Source organism: Dermacentor variabilis, chromosome 10 (genome assembly GCF_050947875.1).
Source record: "Dermacentor variabilis isolate Ectoservices chromosome 10, ASM5094787v1, whole genome shotgun sequence".
Taxonomy (NCBI): Eukaryota; Metazoa; Arthropoda; class Arachnida; order Ixodida; family Ixodidae; genus Dermacentor; species Dermacentor variabilis.
Window position 1 is genome coordinate 32595261 of NC_134577.1, and position 21989 is coordinate 32617249.

Here is a 21989-nt window from a genome sequence, read left to right on the forward strand (position 1 = left end):
CTATGCAAAGGCGAAACTTCGCTCAAAAACTTTTATTTAGTGCCAAAACGAAATGCAAGCAGCGTATAAAGTAAAAAATTCAAGCAAATACATTGAACATCATTTTGAAGGAACGCTCACGAAAATTTTCTGCGCAAATTTTCGAGATGGTGGTGCATAACGGTCCAGTACACAGCCCTACGTCAGGGTGAAACCCAACTCTTATCCGGACAATCTCAAGAGGGTACCACAACATGCCGAGGACTAATGCGGAAACATCGATATTAAACCATCGCACAGGCTCCGCCCGAAAGGGATGTGGTTCTGATGGGCCAGTTCTGGCTCTTGTCACACTGTAGCATACTTGTGGCTGGCTGCGGAGGCGCGCCTTCAGGCGAACTGGCCGACGAGGGAACCTCACTGCCGGCCACGTCCTTTACGAGAGGCGCATTAACACAGTGTTCGAGCGGCTGCCCGCGGAGGAAACCTTTTGTGGAACATGTAGCACTGATGTGGCTTTTCGGAGGTGTGTGTCAGAGTGTGAGTAGTCGGCCAGTCCTTCCGTGAGAAAGAGGCCGAAGACCGGTGCAGGTGTTACGGCTTACTTCTTTGTGTGCGTACGGGCGTGAGTCGTGAGGCTCGTCTTCTGGGTGAACCTCTTTTCGCAAACGGGACAGCGGTAGGGTTTTTCTCCCGTGTGGATCCGCACGTGGTACGCGAGGTGATGCGGCATTCTGAAGCGCTGCCCGCACGTGTTGCAACGGTGCGGTCTCTGACCGGTGTGCGTCAAGACGTGACGGTTGAGAGAGCCCTTCTCCGAGAACGCCGAGGAACACGTCGTGCACTTGTACGGTCTCTCGCCCGTGTGCGTTCGAGTGTGCCTCACGACGTCCTCTCTGGTACCGAACCTGCGGCCGCACTCGTCGCACCGGTACGGCTTTTCGCCCGTGTGTGCGCGAGCGTGGCTGCTGAGGTACTTCTTCTGAGAGAAACTCCTGTCGCACGTGGGACAGCGGTAGGGCTTTTCTCCCGTGTGAATCCGCACGTGGTACGTGAGGTGGTGCGCCATCCTGAAGCACTGCCCGCACGTGGTGCACTGGTGCGGTCTCTGACCGGTGTGCATCAGGACGTGACAGTTGAGCGAGTTCTTCCTGGAGAACGCCGAGGGACACATTGCGCACTTGTACGGTCTCTCGCCCGTGTGGGTGCGGGCGTGCCTCGCGAGGTCCGTTCCGCAGGCGAACCTTCGATCGCACTCGTCGCACTGGTACGGCTTTTCTCCCGTGTGAATCCGGCTGTGGTTGGTGAGGTACTTCTGCCGGGCGAATCTTTTGCCGCACGTGGGGCAGCAGTGCGGCTTCTCGTTCGCGTGTGTGAGCACGTGGTCGCGCATTGCACATGGCGTTTTGAAGTTTCTGGAGCAGACGTTGCATGGCCAGGATCTCACGCGGCCGCGTGTGCCGTTACGCACCTCTTCTCCGGGACTCCCGCTCTGGTTAGGTGCCCTGCAAGTCGAGAGCAAGTAGCGCAGAGTACGGCAACGTGAATATACAGCCAAAAGACAGGTGTTAGAAATGAAGTTATAGCTATCAGATTTTTTTCCCCTTTCTCCTTTCCCGCTTTCCGGCCTCTCTCGCGTCAGCACTTTCATCACGGGGATCTTTTGTCTAGCACTCCCTGGCATTAGAGCGATCGGGAGCTTTAACTAAGTGCTCTTCGTCTGCTCAAGCACACGTTGGCTACTTTAGAGGTGGCGCACACTCGCCACTTCTTTTATTACTGCGGATTCCCGACAGCTTGCGAAGTCAGCATGACAACAATTTGGTATTCGGAGATCCTGACAGTGACTTTGCGCCAACTAAGAAAAATTACACACAGAATCAAGCCATGGACAAAATGTCGACGTCATCTTTGTCAATGGAATTATGAAGATCAGTCTTATTACATATCTCGCAGTGAACACAGCTCACACCGTAGCCGTCAATAATATGAAGTAGAAAAGAAAAGCGTCCTCAAGCAACTTACACATTAGCTTCCGGAAAAGTGTTTTCCTAGTGATATTAAACTACCTGGAAAAATACCTCCCTGAGAAAATAGTCCCACGTCTCATAAAGAATACAGCTACAGCTACTGAACACTCTTCATTGACTTGCTGTTAAATAACAATGTCAGAAATTAGCCGCAACTACCAATAAATAATAGTTCAAAGGTTAAAATGGTAGCGAATTCCAGATTTCTAACTTTGGGCACCGACACTTGATCCGCACCTAAAAGTACGTAACGGATTTATGAGAAGGTACGTACAATTCGCAACCAGACACCCATGCATCATCTGGATGTTAATCCATACGGATATGTTACTCCATATTAGAAAAGAACAATGTTGTTTACAATTCCAAATCTAGATAATCAACACTTGGTACATTTTGACGTGTGCCGCGAGCAAGTACTGCAAGTAAATATGACGAGGACACTTACAACAAACCCAACACTGCCTACCTTGAACATAAGCGCATGCTGTCACTATTGCAAAAATGTCACACATGTCTGTCCACGGGCGCCCAACTAGGAATTATAAAGGAAGACCCATAGAGCTTCGTCATAAGGAACGTTTCGTTAGAAAAGGCGTTTCAAGCAAAGTCGACGCGACAGAAAACAAGGTCGGCGTACGTGGTATATGTGTTTAAAATTTACTGAAAGTTGGGCATTAAAGATGATGCAATGTTACATGACTGCATCACATTTTTGTATAGTTTGCATTATTTTCTTCGTTCGATTGAGAGATCTTGCATTTCTTCCGGACCCCCGATTGCTTTTATGCATGTCGAGTTTTTTTCATTCGGTGTTCCTTTTGTTACGCTCATGTTATACGTCGACGTTGTTCTCTTTCGCTACGGCTTCTGTTGACACATTTTCCTTTTTTGAAGATGCCAGGTAGGCCGATCCTGGAGATAGTGAAGTTTATGGTTTAATGTGGTTAATTTTCGACTACATTGGCGGTAATTACGCCTGTACTGCTAACTTTACCTACTTCGCGATGATTTTCTACTTTTGCCTCATTGAGATCTATAACTTGGTACTTTTTTCAGGTTCATAGGACAATCACATGTAACAAAATTGTCCCTTAATTTTTGTTAAGAGGTTACATACATAGCCCGAGCCCAGATACGCTAAACCCGTATGAAGTCGCCATAGAAGACCTTGTCTTCAACGATGTTAGTCCAAGGCTACGGCAAGGGCAATTTTTAACAACGAAGATTTCCTTCCATGAATCCTACGAACTTATTTTTCAGCTTTATCCTATATATTCAAACGACTCAATAGTATGCCTCTGTACCTACTGTACCTCAGCACTTAGATGCGAGAAAAGGTGGAGTGTGGGGACTTGGCAGATTTACAGTGAGAACACGATTGCTTGCTTTAGGCACTTTCACTGCATTAAACGAGATAGTATAGATCTGCACTACCGCGTTGTTAAAGTGCTGATGGGCCTGGTGGCGTTGGCTATTGCTTGCAATTCAGGCAGCTACGGTTCGTGCATTTTTTGTGCTGCAGGTGGGAGCACAGAGAATTGCAGGGTGAGAAAGGCTGACGAAGGCACGACTGTTTAGCTGGCACAGCTACTTTGAGGGTTTGCGGTCTCACTACCAGAAGCGGGCTGGCCATGTCAGTAAAGCTTTGTAATGTTGTTTCTACTGCGACGGTTGCATAATATCACAGAGCAGTCACCTCGCGTACAAGGCTGTGGAGGTCGTTCATAAATCTGGGCACAAGTGGATAGTAGTGCTCCCTTATTAATCCCACTTGTTCAAGCTATGCTACCAGCCTTGGCATGGTGTTGAGTTGAGCGTGCTGTTGCAGAATTGGAATTATTGTGAAATGAAGGAGGACTGTGACTGCCTTAGTAGCATCTCTGTCAATCAGCCCTTTAGTGAACACGTAGCAAATATATCGTTAATGACACGGTATGAGAGAAGAATGACGCGACAACATGTTCCAAGGTGTTACAGACATACTGTTTAGCACAGATATGCTGGGCCAGTTGGCTCAGAAAAGGATTGATGAACTAAAAGAATGCCCTAGAAACGCACGGACACGACAGACGACAACCGCGGTGTTGTCGTCTCTCTAGAGGCCACGAAGGACTGAGAACTGCACCAATTTCGAAATAACTCTTACAGAATTGTTGCAACATTACAAAAAGAGCCTGCATTGCACAACATGCGTTAAATCTGAATACCAGGATATATCGTCACACCTTTAGAGGAAGGATATTTCAAACTATTGCTAGGCCACAGCATTCCAACGGAATGAATACGCCGTAAGCACTGACTGGTTTCAGCTGCATTATTAAAAGTGTGCAACGAAAAGAAAGCAGTTAAAGAAGTTGATTAGGAATCCTTGTAAATTATTCGCGTATACTTCATTTTGACGCCTTCTCCTTTGTCTTGCGTGTAATAGGGGACCTCAAATGGTCTTATTAAGCAAACATGCCAGATATGCAGATCCCACGAACATCACATCGATCTGAACTCTCCAAAGAAGACCATGCCTTAAAAATTCTGCATAGCTTCAGAAATAACCAGCTGGATTAAAAGGAAGTCCCTTTCGCGTCTATGCCTTTCTGCAAGAAAAAAAAAAAGTCGGCATACACTTACGATTGCGTACGTGTGGGAATGCGAAAGCATTATAGTCCCTTTCGTGAATTTTTTTTTTCGGCGCGTTCCTTGTCCGCGCAAGCTCTCGCCTGCGTTTTAACTGCGCCTCGGCAAGGCCAAATGAAAACGCGTCAAGCGTCTTAAGTGCTCACTTGTCCGCGAGGAGTTCATAATTTGACGGACCACTCAGTGGCATTCGATAGGACATTAATGCTTTTTACTTTATACACTCATTTTATGCACCCGTCACGTGACGGCGCAACCAATGGGGAGGACGTGGCGTGGCGTTACGTGGCGCCACGTCCTCCCCATTGGCTGAGCCGTCACGTGCCCAACGACGCGTGCGCAATGCAACACCTTTAGTCCACCGGAACTGTGGAACCGCGCACTGTGGCTTCGGAAAACCGTCCTCGTCTCGCACTGCGGAGGCCCGGGTTCGATTCCGACCCATAACGAAATTTGCCAAGTTTAGCTTTCTAATGCACTAATTCACTTTGTTTACAGGAACATCCCTGAGATATATGACGTCAATCCGAGAATATTTTTTTGACGTTTTTTGTAACTCTGCGTCGTCGGCCATTTTTGGTACCATCTTTCGATCACGCCCATCGAATTTTTTTCGCAACGGGGCATATAATGCTCTCGCATTAAAACAATAATTACCGTGGCGGCGTCAAGGCGTCAGTGGCTACTAAATTCACAGAACCGCTGGGTATGGCGTCACGCATCACTATTGCGAGTCCGTATGTCACATCTCACCCGGGGTCCTCATCCATGGTTGGAAGCTCATCTTCCGAAGGAAGCACGCCGTTCGCACCAGGGTTTGACTCGTCGAAGCTCGGATCCATGGTGGACCACAATCGGATGCCCTGAAGAAACAATACGGGTAATCAGGCACAACAGCGCGGCAATAACCATTCACAGCACGCGCTACGAAGGGTGAGTGATCCAGCAGGGGTAACATTTTAGCGCATGCAGGCGAGGACAAAATGGACTCTTTCGTTCCTGTCTGCTTGCACTAAAATGTGGCCCAAGTTCGCATACCAGCACGCCCGTCACACAGCAGTGCCCCAAGTCTGCGCACTCGGAAGCCGACGCAATCCTGTGAAGACGCGGCGCGCCTCAAATGGCTGCTGTGCGTCTTTGCGTCGGGCTTCAGTTAGCCGTGAAACGTACATCGTGGCGGGGCCCTCGAACACAGTGCGGGGTCAATGCTAATGCACTACCAAGTTATTTCGTCCAAGTGAGACAAAGTGATGAACAGATGTTAGAAGAAGGAACGACGCTGGAGCCAATGTTTCGACAGTGCCTCGTCTTCGCCAGGCCTTGTCAGGACGTTGGCTCCAGGGACATTCCCTGCTCTACAAACTGTTCAGCACTTCGGGGTATTTCCCGACGCCAATTTAGAGATAGGATATTTCAAGCCAGCGCTAGGGCGCAGCATATATCAACGGAATAAATGTGCCGTAAGGACTGACCGTGTGACTGTCGCCGACATTCGGCGAAACGAACGCCCGTGCAGACAAATGCCAGACGGTGATGATGATAGTCATCTAAAGAATGGACAGACGTTGGGAAAGACGCTCGAGGTCACTATCATCATCATCTGACATTTGTCGGCACGGGCGTTCGTTTCGCCGTGTGTCGGCGACAGTCGGACGGTCAGTTTTGGGAGGGCCGGCTCGTCAGCTGCGAGCTCGCCGTCTAAAGAAGGATGGCGGAGCACGCTAGGGACGCGGCCAAACTCAGTGGAGCCCTGGACTGAGGGACCACCCGTGCTGAAGAGGCTTCCCTTCGACGAGAAGGCAGCGTGAAGAAGAGAAGACCTCGATCCGCGAGAATTCCATTTTATGATTCAATAAATGTTTCTCTCTCTCTCTCTCTCACCAGAGGGTAACCACGCGTGTCGCGTCATCAATCAGCTGGAGCACGTGCACCGCTCCGCTTGTCTCGTGCAAGTGCTCTTTGCATCCGAGTAAAAGGCGCCTATCCGACACCCACATCTCTCAAATCCCCACAGAGTTTCCTGCGACGCTCACTACAACGGGCGACAACTTTCTGTGGCAGCGCAGCGAAAGCTACGGAACCGAAGCACACATTTATTTGCTGCGACCGTGCATGTAGTTCGCGAAAGTAAGCAACTGGAAGCTACGTAGCTTAAAACTTTATAGTTTTCTTTCCTTTTTTCTATGTTTTTTTTTTTTACAGCGAAGCTGTTAGCCTTTAGTTTCTAGGAACTTTTCGTGCCTGCGTCCGTGGTGCTCCCACAAAAACAAACGGAAGCTGGATGGCTTTGTGTTTGAGTTACCGCGTAACAGGACGGCATTTTCTCGTACACATTTTTTTTTTGTTCGAGGGAGCACCATATTTCATAACAATACGTTAGATTTCAAATTAAGAGGAAGCTTTAGTTCGTCCCCAGTTCCGACGCCCTCTATTCAAACACATGTAAAACGCAGAAATGCTTTTCTTAGATAGACCCTGGGCCGATTTCAATTAAACTTGCGGCATTTCAGATAAAAAGTTGAATTCTAGTGCCTGTTGGAAGCGGAAACTTGATTTGTGGCCTGAATTTTTTTGCAAGAATTTCCGAAACTTGGTAAGTCTGAAAAAAAAAAAGTAAGAGCACGGAGTTTACAAATATGCAACTTAGCTCTAAGAACAGATATCGCAGTTCTCTCAATTGCATCCGTCAGAATATTCAAAGCGGACAAATTTGATTTGTTAGTTTATATCTTACGTGAATTTGTTATGTCATGAACATATTGCAAAAGTGCTACTGCAATAATAGAGGTGTGCTTGAGAGCCATGTTTAATGCAACACATTTGTCCGCTTTAGATGTAACATGTGTGCAATTTACGGAATGGCGATTTGCTTTTTCTTTGCCGAGTTACAGAGTTGCAAACTTGGTAGTCTCGCTTTCTGAAAATTTGCGATTTTCAGTAGTACTTATAGAACAATTGACGGCGTGAATCGAAAATTCGGCGCCAACGGTCACTATGTTCTAACTTTTTTGCTTTAAATGCAACAAACCTCATCAAATTTGGTGCAGTTGTTGCCGAGAAAAAGTTTCTTCTTTTTCTCATGTATGTATGTAAGATCGCCTGAAACTAAAGCTTCATTCGTTAGCACAGCTGTGCATTAACGCAAATGGTGTCTAAATACATCGCATACTCTTCTTCTGGCTTGCTTTCTTTACCTTTTTTTCTTTTTTTTTGCCGCCGTGTTCTTATCGCCGGCGCTTGAAGACTCCTGCCAATGGCGCCCTGCATCTGTTGACAAGCGTTCCCTTTGCTTACGTTCCAGCGCGGCTGTGTCAACAGACAGAAGATGACATGTGGTGCATCGGCGTAGAGAAGAAATGTTCGTTCTACTACACCGAGTTTTGCGAGGATTCATTCTCGCGACGAGTCAAACTGTTCGCAAGGCGCTGCGGAACCTCTCAGAGAAGGAGCTAGGAGGATGAAAAAACTTTGCTTAAGGCAAACACTAAGGCCCAGTAAAGTAAAGCGCTTGCCCCGCTAAGGCCCTTTGTTCATCCGCCGAGACCGAGTGAAGCCAAGCACTCCAGGAAGGAGGGGAAGGGTAAGGAAAATAAGGAGAGGTAATGGCAGTGTTACATGAGAAAACGCGCTCGAACGGGGGAACCACACACGCCGCGCTGCCTGCGGATTGCGACGGGCCAGCGACGTAAACCTCGAAGCACTCGGAGCCGCGAGGAATTAGGCCAGGCGTCTCGAAACGGGTCCTGCATGGGACTCCAGCTCGACGCTGGTGGCGCGCAGCGACGGACGTCAAAGATGACCTTCCATTAGTATTTTAAACGTTGTACCGGTGTCCTGGTTGCGCCATATGCCTTCGACTTTAGAACTGTTGTACTTTAACTGTTATATTGTTGTTTTAACAATGAACTGTTATTTAGCGCGTTTTTTTGTGTTGTGCATGTTTTTTTTAGTCTCCTTCTTGGGAATCTTATGGCTGCAGAATTCAATAAATTCAATAAAGTAAAATAAATAAATAAATAAATAACCCGCCGTGGTTGCTCAGTGGCTGGGGTGTTGGGCTGCTGAGCACGAGGTCGCGGGATTGAATCCCGGCCCCGGCGGCCGCATTTCTGTGGGGGCGAAATGCGAAAACACCCGTGTACTTAGATTTAGGTGCACGTCACAGAACCCCAGGTGGTCGAAATTTCTGAAGTCCTCCACTACGGCGTGCCTCATAATCAGAAAGTGGTTTTGTCACGTTAAACCCTATAATTTAATTTAAATAAATAAATAAATGAATAAATAAATAAATAAATAAATAAATAAATAAATAAATAAATAAATAAATAAATGCACTTCACAAAGAACACGGTCTAGTTCAAGTACATTATATCCAGTAGACTATACCATATAGCGCACAATAGCGGTAGGATTTACAACAAACCATTTTGTTACAGATGACGAGGGAAACATTTACAATCAAGCGCCGAACGCCGCCATATCCGCTTTCGAGCTGTTTAAACAGCTCGAACTCAAGAGGAAATTTCCTCTTGAGTTCGACACTTTCGTCCTTTGCGGTTTCTTTATTAGGTCATTTGTTAATTGGGAGATCTTACCCACCGGTTGCTTGAGGTGCCTTACTTCCCACTTCGTAAAGTAACGAAAGATTACTTGTCCCTTTATCGGGTGTCTGCATTCCGTGCTGCTTCCCTCAGCTGGCGTCGAATGCAGGTTCACTGTTTGTTCCCGTTGGCGGCTGTGGAGTGCCGCAATAGACCAGATGCTTCGGCCGCGCTTCTGCACGTGACCAATCACGTTGAGGAACGTGCCACTGACGGTGCGATGGCGACCACGTTAGTGGCGGGAATGCTTACTAACCTAACCTAACCTAACAGTGCACTGCGAGTTCCACCCACAAAAACCGCACTGGATCTGCCTTTGTGTGATTCCGAGCCCCGAAACTACGTTTCGGGGCGATGCCGATGTTTGAAGAAGTTCGTCTTCGGGCCGTCTCCTGGAGACAGCTCCAGACGAGCACCTTCCCTAATCCATACCGCCTGAAACGTATCTTTCCAGATAAGCATCAGGACGACGCGTGCAAATTGTGCCAGGAAGGACCAGCAACACTCAAACACATGCTGTTGGAGTGCGATGTAGTTATACGAAGGATGGCAGTTGCTCCGGAGACCCTGTCGTCGAGGTGGGCCGCCGCTCTGCGCAGCTCAGACCTCGGAATCCAGACGTTGGCAGTCTAGCAAGCCCGTGAGGCGGCGTTGAGGCAGGACCTTGGCGTTTCCCCGTGGGAGACCTGAGCCCGGGTCGCGCTAAACCTTGCCGGACGTACAATAAAGTTGTATCCATCCATCCACCATGACGTCATGGCGAAAGAAATGAGCGAACGTTATTGGCCGGCGCTTCTTTCACTTGGACAGTGGTTCATATACCGCTGTATTCTTAGATCGCCACTGACTAAAGCGGCCTATGGAGCAACCTAGGTGACGACCTGGGGTTATCGAGTGCTTTTGTAGTGGAAACCAAAGAGCATTTTCATGCATGACCGTGTCAGCACGCACGGGTTCGCTTTACAATATAACTTTTCTGAACCGTGCTATTCTAAGGGTGACAAAATGGGCAAGCGGGAAGTTACTTATTGTGATCAGCGCTCAAACGAACGAAAACAAGAAGTCGAACGCAGGATAAGCGCTGTCTATCAATTGAAAATCGATCCAGGAAAACACGCGAATCAAGCAGCTCGAGCAAAAAAATATTTCAAAATATTTCATCTCTTGTAGTACTGAAGGCGTCGACGACCTGTTGCATCTCCCGAAACTAGGTTTCTGGCATGTAACGCGTACTTAATATCCGCATTAGAATACGCCAACGTTGTACGGTACCATTTTAGTGAACAGGATATCAACAAACTGGAAAGGTGTACAGAGAAAGGCGACTTAAGTTATCTGCAATAAATATAAGTTTGTTGACTCACCGATCGAGAATAATGCGGGGATTCACTCACCACAGCAGCGGGTTCCATTAGCTCCACTAATATTATCTTGTTTTCTTATCTTTACTGTCCCTTACCCCATCTCCCTGTGCAGAGTGGCCAGCCGGACACTTAACCTGGTTAACCTCTCTGTCTTTCGCCTCTTGTTTTCTCTCCAGGCATCAACTAAGTTACAAGCCGAATAATATATACGCAAGTAAATACGTCTCAATTTCGTACACAAGGCCAGCAAGACACAAACACTCACAACCATTCAAATAAAACTCGTTACATCGTTGCATAAATTTCTCTCGGCGATCCAGGATACATCCATGGTCTTCAATCCCGGCCACGGCGGCCGCATATCGATGGGGGCGAAATGCGAAAACACCCGTGTACTTAGATTTAGGTGCACGTTAAAGAACCCCAGGTGGTCAAAATTTCCGGAGTCCTCCACTACGGCGAGCCTCATAATCAGAAAGTGGTTTTGGCACGTAAAACCCCATAATTTAATTTTAATTTTTAATCCATGGTCTTCAGCCTATGTGAAGAATGAACGCAATGCAAGATTCTTTTTTGTTGTTGTTGTTTAGAACTTGACTTTTCTGAAACGTTCTCTTTACAAATTTTGCAAACTGAAATATACAGCCTACAAGAACGTATCTTTAGTGAAAAACAACAATATCTAAATTTATTCTCGAGGTGGATGTTTGCAAAATGTTTTCAAAAATATGTTGCCACTAACGTTGATTGGATGTTTCGCAGTATATTAATGTCTACACGCCTTTCAAGTCATTTTAATAAGTGTTCCAGATGTGGTTTCGTGGGCTCTCACGTAGCACCAAAAGTTCTAAAGAATGTCTATAGACAATACATACCAAAGGAGCATCGAACCGTCAAAGCACCAGACTGAACGTTATTCGGATGTTTGCTTCTTGAGAAAGCTCCTGTAGTTGTGCTAACCACATGTTATTAGTGGTCGAGAAAACTTCTTGAAGGGACTTTTTAAGAACTTCTTGAAACATATATTTTTTTCCATTTACAAATGAGCTCGCAGCCAATACTTGCAATAAATGTATGCCAGTTATAACGGCACTTGCAACGTACAGGGTCGCTAAAGAGAAAGGAACGCTGTGCTGAAAGTGTTAGTGACCAGATTAAGTCGTAACGATCCGACACTCGTGCTCTTGACATCTTCTATTTAAAGCGGCCGCTCTCTAACTTATCTGCACATATGGACGCGCTGCCTGTAAGCAAAGCACGTCCGGTTAATGCCCCCGCGACGCCGGTCTCGACAACCGCGTATACTTTCTTAGGAACAGCCCTTTGGAAGAGAGTCCGAGCACTTCATTGCATGCGGCGTCGGAGCATCAAACGCCCCGTACTTCAAGCGTATCTGTAGTGCTTATGTACTTTACATTCTACTGCGCTACCCTCTTGAATTTGCGATCAGAGATACGACGTGGCACCTGTCGCTCTTTCTTTTTTGTGTGTGAACTGCCTCGACGACTACTGTCTCCGCCAGCCTTCTTAAGGAAGTGGACGCCGCGACTGCGACCGGAGCGCGCCCCCATTTCTGGCGCGTATTCCTAAAAAGTACATTGTCAGTCGTGCGCTCATAGACGCTACAAGACAGCAATCCGGGAAGCTGTCTTTATTTGTTTTCTTTTTCGCGTCTCTCTGGCATTCCTCTTTGTTGGTGAGTGTTTCGTGCCCTGTTATACCGTATATCGAGGTGCAGCCAGCGCAAGTACATGCGTGCCCAACGTTGCTAGAGGACGCTTCGTACCCGTCGTGGAGGCTCACTTGGCTACATGGGGTTCCGCTTCTGAGCCACGAGGTTGCGGGTTCGACCCTCAATTCCGGCGGCTGCGTTTCGATGGGGTGCGAAGTGCGAGAACGGTCTAGTCTCTACGTATCTATTTGGGTAGCACGTCAGAGGAAGCTGCGGGCGGTCGAAATTTAATCCGTAGCCCTGCACCATACGGCATCCTTCGTCATCCATTGTGCAATTTAAGGACGCTGAACCCCGCGATTACGAAATAGCAGTTCGTCTTGTTCCTGCATCATTAGTGACGCTATAGCAGCGAAAACTATACATTTATTGCGTATCAGCTAGCCTCTTCGAGCCGCTTAATTTGCGGGGCACAAACCACGCGATTCTGCGGTGATCTATGTCTGAGATTATCAAAAAGCGGAGGAACCGAGACTAAGTAGATATTTTTTTTTTTGCGTAAAGGTTACCTGTTATCAGCGGCGGATATTGGAAATTTCGTGATCGTAGCCAATATTCGATTTCTTGTGAGAGTACTCGCCGACTAACTACGGATAAACAGCCCCAGAAAGACGAGAGCTAAGAACAGAAATGCACGTGACAGCGCCTGTCACTTCGTCCATTTCATGGTGCAACTTTATCAACCCACGAAACTTAACGCACTTGTCTATTTAACATCGAAAACTTCAGGTGGCATGTTGTAATTACAGAATTGAAGTCGACCAGTACTGAAAGCATGAACATAAACAAAGCTTATGTAAGGCGTTTCGCAAGAGTACGAAATCGAAATGTCCCGCTAAATCAGTTTCGGTGTTCCAACTAACAATCTTACGTACTGCCTTTCGCAAGAATGCGGAAACGTGCTAACTGGAGCAGCAGTGCTTTTCGCTGCTGAATTGAAGTTCAATTGTTTCTTCAAAGTGCAGGTGGGGGGGGGGGGTGGAGGCAAGGCACCGATTCTGGGTCTAAAGGTTTATGCCTTCACCACTTTCACCACTGACTTCAAGTCTGCCATTACAACACTCCGCTAAAGTAATCAGTATGTTTCAAGTAAATTTTATTTCGTAGTCGTGTTGGCGATTATCGTACACATTCTGATGTCTACCGCCGTTGGAAGCTCGGCCAGTGAATAAAAAAAAAAATGTAATTTTGTCTAGAATCTCGAACGTTTAATAACTTGATACCATGTCATTGCAGAAACGCGCGGCATGACAAACTGTCGAGCTCTAAACCTTGCGGAGTTTTCCGACGACCTGTTAAAAATTACTTTATAGAAAAAAAATGTGTCTCGTCAAAATTCACAGTAGTGGCGAACATGGGGAATCTCTTGCGATAATCGCGAATCTGTTAACTCGGTATACTCTTTAATGAAACACTTTTAACACTAAGCGTATATATTTTTTCAGTGCATACTAAAATTACAGAATTCACATCTGTAAGCGCTCAGGGAGGGGCGTGTCCTCTCAATAGAATTATAAGACTGTAGCGCAAGTTCTGCCATATCCGGCCCCAAATTCACAGCGATATTCAATTATTAGCATTTCCGTATATCGCTTTCCAGTTAAACATGCCTTGACACCCACCGACATCGGTTCCGCAAATCCGACATGAATCATAAAATAATTGTTTGAAATAAGGAAAACTTATAAATGGTCAGTGATCGCACACTTCCTGTTGTCCGCCACGAGGATTAATGTACGTGTTGCCAAGAAAATCGTTTTCCGTATACTGTGACGTCGACGTGCGCAATTCAAGCGCAGGAAACGTGCCATGTGGTTCGACCTCGGTTGGTATCATTGTAGCGGATGAAATTGTTATTTCCTTTACCGTTCCTTTTTTTCCCGTCACCGCACATTCCAACTTTTTTGCCTTTCGTCTTTCACCACTCATTTTCTCACTGCTCTCTGTCACTCTTCAGTCATTCCCTTTTAACCGTTCATTCCTTCTCTTCCATTCTTCTTTCACCATTAATTTCCCGTGTTTCGCTCTTTTTCCGATCTTCCATTCTTTTCTTCACCCTTCATTCATTTTCTACCTTCATTTCATTCTTTTTTAACCATTTATTATTTCCTTCCCTCCACTCTTTTCCTTCTTTCACCGTTTATTCTGTCTCTTGCTTATTTTACCATTAATTCCTTCCCTTCGTCCCTTTCGTTCTTTCATCGTTTATTCTTTGTCTTCCTCATCTCACTATTCCTTTCTTCTCATCACTCCTTTCCTTCTGTCGCCGTTTATTCCGTGTCTTCCTTATTTCATAATTAATTAATTCCTTCCCTTCCTTCCCTTCTTCTTTCACTCTCTGTTCCGTCTCTTTCCTATTTCACAATTAATTCATTCTTTGCCTTCCTTACTCGTTTCACCCTTTATTCCTTCTCTTCTTCATTTCATAATTAATTAATTCCTTCCCTTCCTTCCTTGTTTCACCCTTTTGATTGTCTTCTTTATATTCTTTCTTTGCCATGGCCATGAAATTGCCCCTCGCATTACAATCGCACCGCACGATGCCTTGTCAGTTAAACAATATAGTATGTTGCGACATTGGCTTTATTGTCAACGCACGTCATTGGGTCCCTACATGCATACTTGCAGGCCTGTTCCACGGGAGCGCTCTTCGCGCGTGGTGTTCTAAACGCAGACGCCGACCTACTATACCACCATGAACTTCCTGCCCCTACTGATGGCTATGTATGGTATGTAACTTTGGAAACTTACCCGTTTAACGCTACGTCAAGTTATCGACTGTATGCTGTACATTTTGTTGTTGCCTGCTCTTGGTGCGTGATCCGCAATGGAGGAAATTCAATTCAATTCAATTCAATTCAGTCTTTATTTTTCTCTTGGACAGAGAAGGAGACAGGACTAAAAGCTCGTAAGCTTGACAGAGGTCCTGCCCCCTTTATCAACCTGGCAGTACAGTACACAGGCAGAGATTTTCAATTTTCCGAATAAACACTGAAACAAAATAACAAAACACTTGTAAAAAGCAGCGCTATGCATTGCAGCACAAACATAGGTATTAAAAAAACAAATAACTGGTCATGGGGAAACGAAAAAAAAAATAATAACAGGTATAGGTTTAAACTGAGTGCAACATTACGTAATCTTGCGAAGAAAAAATCGCTTAATAACATCACTTGAATGCTGAAAGGGGTCAAACAATTCTCTGTTTAATTTATTTAATAATACTGGAACACTATAAGAAAGAGACTGCTCGGTATAATATGCCCTAGGCGTCGGCACTAACCAAATTTCCTTATGTCTAGTCTGCAGGATATGCGTGTTTTTCTCAAGTTTTGCCAGATGGAGGGCTTTACTTTTTGAAGTCCTCACTAGGTGCTTACACACCGCATGCAGCAACGCATTTAGACAGACAATACGCTTCTTTAAGACAAGACGCTGAGTGGAGGCTTTTGTTTGCGCTTCACTGTTTTCTAAGATCAGCAGGCGTAACCAACCAGCTCTAATCGGAATAGTTTAACCGGGTCGGTCCAGCAGAATCGAGGAAATAATGTTCCATCCGCATGCGGGGAAGTTTATTGTATCGAGCGTCAATAACTGTAACGTGTTCCGCTTGTCTCGGTTAGGCGTCATTATTGTCATTTTTGGCTGGGAAGGTTCGTTACAGCACGTTCTGGAAGGGCCCACTCTGCGCATGCTCTGTTCAGCCAGGTGTCGCCTAGCAACGGAGACTCGCCTCTTTTCATTTTCATTTTGCAGTACGTTCTTCTTTTTTTTTAATGTTTCACCACGACGGCTGACCTGTAGAGTTCCTGCTAAAGGAAGAGGAGCGACTTCGTACGCAGCACGGATGGATAGTTAAGTATATGTTGCTTTAGCAGTCGCGGACCAACCTTGCGAGGTCGCAGGTTCGAGTCCCGGCAACGGCGGCGCATTTCGATGGGGGCGAAATGCAAAAATGCGCTCGTGTACCGTGCCTTGCACGCACGTTAAAGAACTCCCAGGTGGTCAAGCTTATACCTGAGCCCTCCACTAGAGTCTCTCTCATAGCCTCGGTGTTGCCTTGGAGCATTAAACCCAATCAATCAATCAATCAATCAATCAATCAATCAATCAATCAATCAATCAATCAATCAATCAATCAATCAATCAATCAATCAATCAATCAATCAATCAATCAATCAATCAGTGAATCAATCAATCAATGGTACGTTGGTAATGACATTTATTATGCCATATCCACTTGGAGCTTATACAGAAGTGCATGTTCGTGGTTGGGCGGAGCATACGCGGAACGGGGCCTTCTAGAACGCGCTGTACATAAGCTTTCCTCAATTTCCGTTCTCCATTCCGTTCCCTGCGAAGCCTTTTTCCTATAGAAAGATGACTGCGTTGCCGTTGCTCTTCAGGAATGAGTCACCCGGAAGGGCACGACTCCGGGGTGACGGCCCGCAGAACCATGCTGAGGGCAGCGCCGCACCACCACGAACCGCGATCGAACTCGGTGCTGGACGACCCAGGGTACAACATGTACGGCGAGCTGACCAAGGAAGACTTCGCCGACATTGCGCTGTCGGTGAAGCGTCACGAGCACCTGGCGGAGCACTTGGTTATCTTCGAAGTGTCGAGGCCGCTCTCCTTTCCGCAGCTGCCTGGACAATTCGACATGTCCGGAAACCTGAGACACTTCGTGCCCCAGAGTCCGGACAAGGTGAGACCAGGGCATCCGAGATCTGGCGGCCCCTTGTGTACGGAGCACGCGGTTATAGCTTTTCTGGCGCTCCAGCGTCAAGCGCCGGTTTGAAGCCATGTCAGTGACCCCATGTGCGTGCATTGTGCAATCTACGCTCTCATTCTTCTACTCGATTTGATTCTGGCGAGTTGCTTCGATACGACACGAATGCTGCCGCACTGCAGCGCCACTGTAAAAATGCTCACACATTTAAGGGTGTTTTCTTGTCGCACTGGTAACACCCTTAGCGTTAGGGCCTTACAAACATTTAGAGAGGCCGAGAACAGAGCTCTAACTAGACGTGCGATGACAAAAAACGTAGCTGAAAACTACGTAATCATTCTGACAGCCTTGGGCGCACAGAAATATCCGACAGGAGAGTTTCATACCTCTCCCTGAAATTCTCATGTCGGATAAAAATGTTTACCTTTTTACATTGTGCGGTTGGTCAGGCGCACAGCTTCTGGAAGACCAGCTTCTTGCGGCCAGAATTGTATTAGCGTTGAGGACTTACGGATTCGCTATCTGTCGAAACCGCCTGGCTTGCGTAGTATGTGGGATTACGCGGCGCGCTCCTCATAGGTTTGGCTGTCGACGATCAACAAGAACACCACGCGGGAGCCCTCCTGGACATTTCTGTAAGTACGTTCGAAACGACAGAAGTTTGTACTCTCGAAATAATAAGTTTCGGCAAACAGAAAACACATAATGGTTTAGACACTCTATCTCTTTACCGAAAACGTACAGTGAACGTCCACTGTGCGCGGTCGCCGCGATGGAGTCCCCCGAACGGGTTTCTTGCGTGAAAGGTAGGCAATCGCCGACAGCAACCTATGTGAAGCATGTCCTTCTAGTGGGCTGTCTGCGTAACGAAATGGAGCACAACAGAATGACGCCTCAATGCAGCGATCCCGCAGGTTCCCGGCGACCGACTGCGCGTCTGCATGCATGGCCGCGCACAATGTTTCGCTTTCGCTGCGAGCACGTTTTCCCAACGTGCCGTGAACTTTAGGGCACATCGTATGAGCATTTGACCGTACACAAGCAACCGTTGTTGCGTGGACGCCATCAGACCTGTTTAAAAATAATTTCTTTATTACTAGGAACTTCGACTCCTACGGCGACTTTTGATGTGCCGTAGGGACGATTCAACCTTTTTTTTTTTCTTTTCTTCTGAATTCTTGAACGTTTCAATCGCATTATTTCTCACGTTGCATCGCACCGTGTGTTTACCGGTCTTCTCAGCGAGCAATTTCGCACTGCTTTTTTATTTTTTAATCAAGTACATTGATTGTCTGGTGGGAACACAAACATTATAATATTTCATGCCCTTTTTTTTAATGTGCTTCTTACCACTCCCTTTACATTCCAGTGAACTTGCCAGTATCCAGCATCAACAAGTTCATAGACCAGAGCTTCATGACAGAGGGTTTCTGTTACCTCGCTAGCATCTCGTTATTGCTTGGCTTCAATCCTGCAACGAGGCATGTGCCGTCGAGTGATTAATTACTATGTTAATTGTATATAACATTTTTGCAATTTGTCGTGCAACTAATGTCCGTCTCTCCTCTCAATGCAACTGATTTGATGTTCAATTAGTGTTTAGGAAATATCACCTCGTGCAGTTTAGCAGGAGGCACAACTGACATGACAGGCGTTTCCTTTATTGAAACCAAACTGAATTAGGCCAAACCGAATGACCCATTCTCAGACCCATTCGTTTCATTATTCTTGCCAGGTGAAGCCCCAGTTCTTGCTGTATTCGAACAAGGCCTCGCATCCCGGCAAGTTAGTCTTCGAGACGGGCTTGGATCCGGAAGGCTTCAAGAAGATGGCGTCACTGATTGATCCCGGCCAGAAGTTTTACATCATCGTGCACGGCTTTCTGAGCAGCGCCAAGACGGCGTGGATGCTGGACATGAAGGAACAGATACTGGACAAGGTATAACACAAGTACCTCGTGAGCGCTTCACTGTATATAAGGAAAAGGGGTGCTCACAGCTTCTTTAAAAGTAGGGTTTTGTGCTTTCATTAATTTTCGTAGAATTTGGTGTCATTTCTTTTATTTCCACTCGAAAGTTCGTCTTTTGTTTCGATGAACTTTCGTAATATTTTTTTCAGTAGATAATTACTTGCATCGAGCTTACCGTTCCTTTTTTTTCCTTTTTGGGAAACATATGGTTCACTAATATTGTTGAACATTTAAACCCGCTGTCTGACTGCCCACTCTAGTGTTCAACGCTGTACTTGTATCTAATACACAGAAAAAAGAAAGCTTTCCAGGGAGAGCGTATAACAAGGGCATGATGCCATATGGCAGATACAGGGACTGAGAGTGCATCACTAGAGTGCATTTGATGGTAATAACATAAATGGTGCGAAACTTTATTTGTACCATTATGCGGGTACTGAACTTCAACGATTTATACACAATATGTGGCAAGATAGAAACGACCCCAAGTTACTATTAGTGTACTATCCCAGTGCACCACAATGGCCGCAGCGCCAAGACTGCTAGGACCCGGATCAAGGCTCCTCTGATCCACGCTTCCCTTTCCGTCTGCAGAAATGACAATTGTGATAGCAATTATACGGACACACCAAGCTAATTTTTGCCGTCTGCTTCACCGTGAGGTTGCATATATATTCAGGCATATGCTTGCTGTGGGCCATTGCATGGCATGTAGCACGTAACATGCGGTATACGCGGGTTGTATTGCCAAACCATTCTATCACTAAAGTTGCTCGCACTAGGTCTTAAATTCTTGAGAAAATTATTCCGCAGAATTTTGAGCATGGCAGCCCACAAGCTAGCGTCATGAAACATAACATCGACAGCGCATGACTTTTATCTTACACCTTTTCAGACTTAAGTATTAAATGTGCGAAACAATAATAGAGCTCAAGCCTGAAAAACAAAAACAAAAAACGATGCAATTTTATTGATGCGCCTGTGCACTACCTCCGGGATCAATCCAAGGAGGAGGTTTTAAACATACGCGACACGGAAAGATGGTGGCGAAGTCGTTAAGAAATACATTGGCTTTAATTAATAAACATAAATGAAATTGTCCGATGGCAGGATTCAGAGGACTCCTAGCACAACAGCTCATTTTTACTTGGTCCCAGCTTACGTTTACTTCAATTCATACTTCCGCTAAAGCTACGAGTCTTAAACTTCGCATATTATTTTAACATGTTGCATTTATTGCTTCGCCGTTATGACGAAACTATGTTCTTCTTTTTGCGTGTGTGTGTGGGTGTTCAGAAGCTGGTAGCACGTTTTTCTGCGTAAGCGTTCTTTGGCGAGTACCCCAGCAAAATCGGTCCGTCACGCGAAAAGTGAGGCGAAATGCCTTGTATCCGCACAAAAATGCGTAATTTGCGAAGACATTGACGTCTTAACTTGAGAATGGGCTAACTTAAATTTGGGGGTAGGCCAACTTAAAATTTGAGGGAGGGCCAACTTAAAATTTGGGTGTGGGCTAACTTGACATTTGCGGGTGAACCAACTGAAATTCGACGGTATGCTTAGGATTAGACATGGGATTGTCTAATTTTCGTGCTCATGGCATCAGATGTTCTTGCGTCGTTATTTGTGCGCTTTATTTTTTTGAAATTTCAAGAGGTGTAACTTTTCCAAACATGGGAGGCAGTAAGTATCCGCACGCATGCATAAACATTGCGAATGTTTGCATTTATAAAGGCAGCACTTTGTTGAAATAATGATCAATTTGGCTACGTAGTTTGAAGCTCGAAGGGCAGAAGTTCATGTACTAACCATCGTGCCCACGCTGACTGAACCTGGCATGCTTGTAGCTCCCGTAGGCACAAGCGCGGGAGTTGCCTCTACTGTAAGAAACTCTCTGTCTAAAACCACTGAACAACATATTCTTGCGACCTTGTCGTTCTGTCCATCGACACCCTGTCACAATTTTCGACGTTGACGGCGTCAGGGCAGCCGAGCTAAACGACGACTACGACAGAGCTACCACAACCCCTGCTAACCGTGCCGGTCTCCCGAACCGCTGCCCGTACTGCAACGATACCTAGACCGGCCATTAAGCACCTCCCTGGAAACTGCAAGGACCATCACCCGCTCCGTGACTGACGCGTAAGGATGGCGCAGTCCGACAGGGCATACACGGGACACCCCGGACCCTAGTCGCTCCAAGGAGGCGCTACTCTCCCCGTCCGATTTGGCCAGCCAATGTGGCGTTTCAAGGAAGCTGCGACTAAAGTTTATTTTCAGCAAACGACGGTACATAAAAGAAGCGAGGAACGTGCTCTGACCGCACCCCGCATGAGCGGGAAGGAGCGTTCCAGTCGTCTTGCGTTTCATGAGGACAATCGAATCAAAGCAGATTCGCAAAGAACTTTTGTTCATTGCTGCGCACGATTAGAGCTGTACCTTCTGTCGTCCCGTCCTAATGGCGCGTCCACACTGAGACACCGAACCCGGCGATATGAACCAAGTACGTTCGGCAACAGGCTCGCTTAAAACGACAACCTGACGGGAGTTCTGATACACCTCTCACCTTCTTCCGAAATAACCCCCTCTGCCCACTTATGCGACAGGACAGTGCCCGCTGAAAATGTGCTCTTAATGCGATTAATATTCTTAGGACATTTTACGCACTCTCAGGTGTTTGTCTGTTTATCTTTACGCCTGTCAGTATGTCTGCCTGTCTATGTCCTCAATCGTTTTCCCGCCAACTTGAGTCATTGTGTATATCCAATAAGTTGAGCGTTGGGCTGCTTTGCGCAGGGTACCCGATCCGAAACCAACCGCCGAACCAATCGATACGGGTCATTGGGCGTGTGCCACTGAGATCATGCCGCTCCTCAGTGAGAAAATATAATTTAAAATTTCTCCGCTGCAGGGTGGAACGGAACCCGCGTGATTCAGGCGATCTCGTC

The 21989-nt window shown here is 46.5% G+C and overlaps 2 protein-coding genes across 3 annotated transcripts in view; one reads left to right on the plus strand and one right to left on the minus strand.

The window, feature by feature from the left end:
* LOC142560273 (phospholipase A1-like) overlaps positions 1–21989 on the plus strand; it is a 54455-nt gene that overhangs the window by 23606 nt on the left and 8860 nt on the right. For both annotated transcript variants that reach the window (XM_075672236.1, XM_075672235.1), the window contains 3 exons: positions 14969–15069; positions 16747–17048; positions 18808–19011. In XM_075672236.1, the coding sequence (XP_075528351.1) occupies positions 15036–15069; positions 16747–17048; positions 18808–19011 (540 nt within the window). In that variant the 5' untranslated portion in view covers positions 14969–15035. The remainder of the gene's footprint in view (positions 1–14968; positions 15070–16746; positions 17049–18807; positions 19012–21989) is intronic.
* Positions 18–21989, minus strand: part of LOC142559996 (uncharacterized) — a 45459-nt gene continuing 23487 nt past the window's right edge. The window contains exons 8-10 of the mRNA XM_075671729.1: positions 6116–6190; positions 5397–5506; positions 18–1484 (exon numbers count right to left, since the gene is read on the minus strand). Of these exons, the coding sequence (XP_075527844.1) occupies positions 581–1484; positions 5397–5506; positions 6116–6190 (1089 nt within the window). The 3' untranslated portion in view covers positions 18–580. The remainder of the gene's footprint in view (positions 1485–5396; positions 5507–6115; positions 6191–21989) is intronic.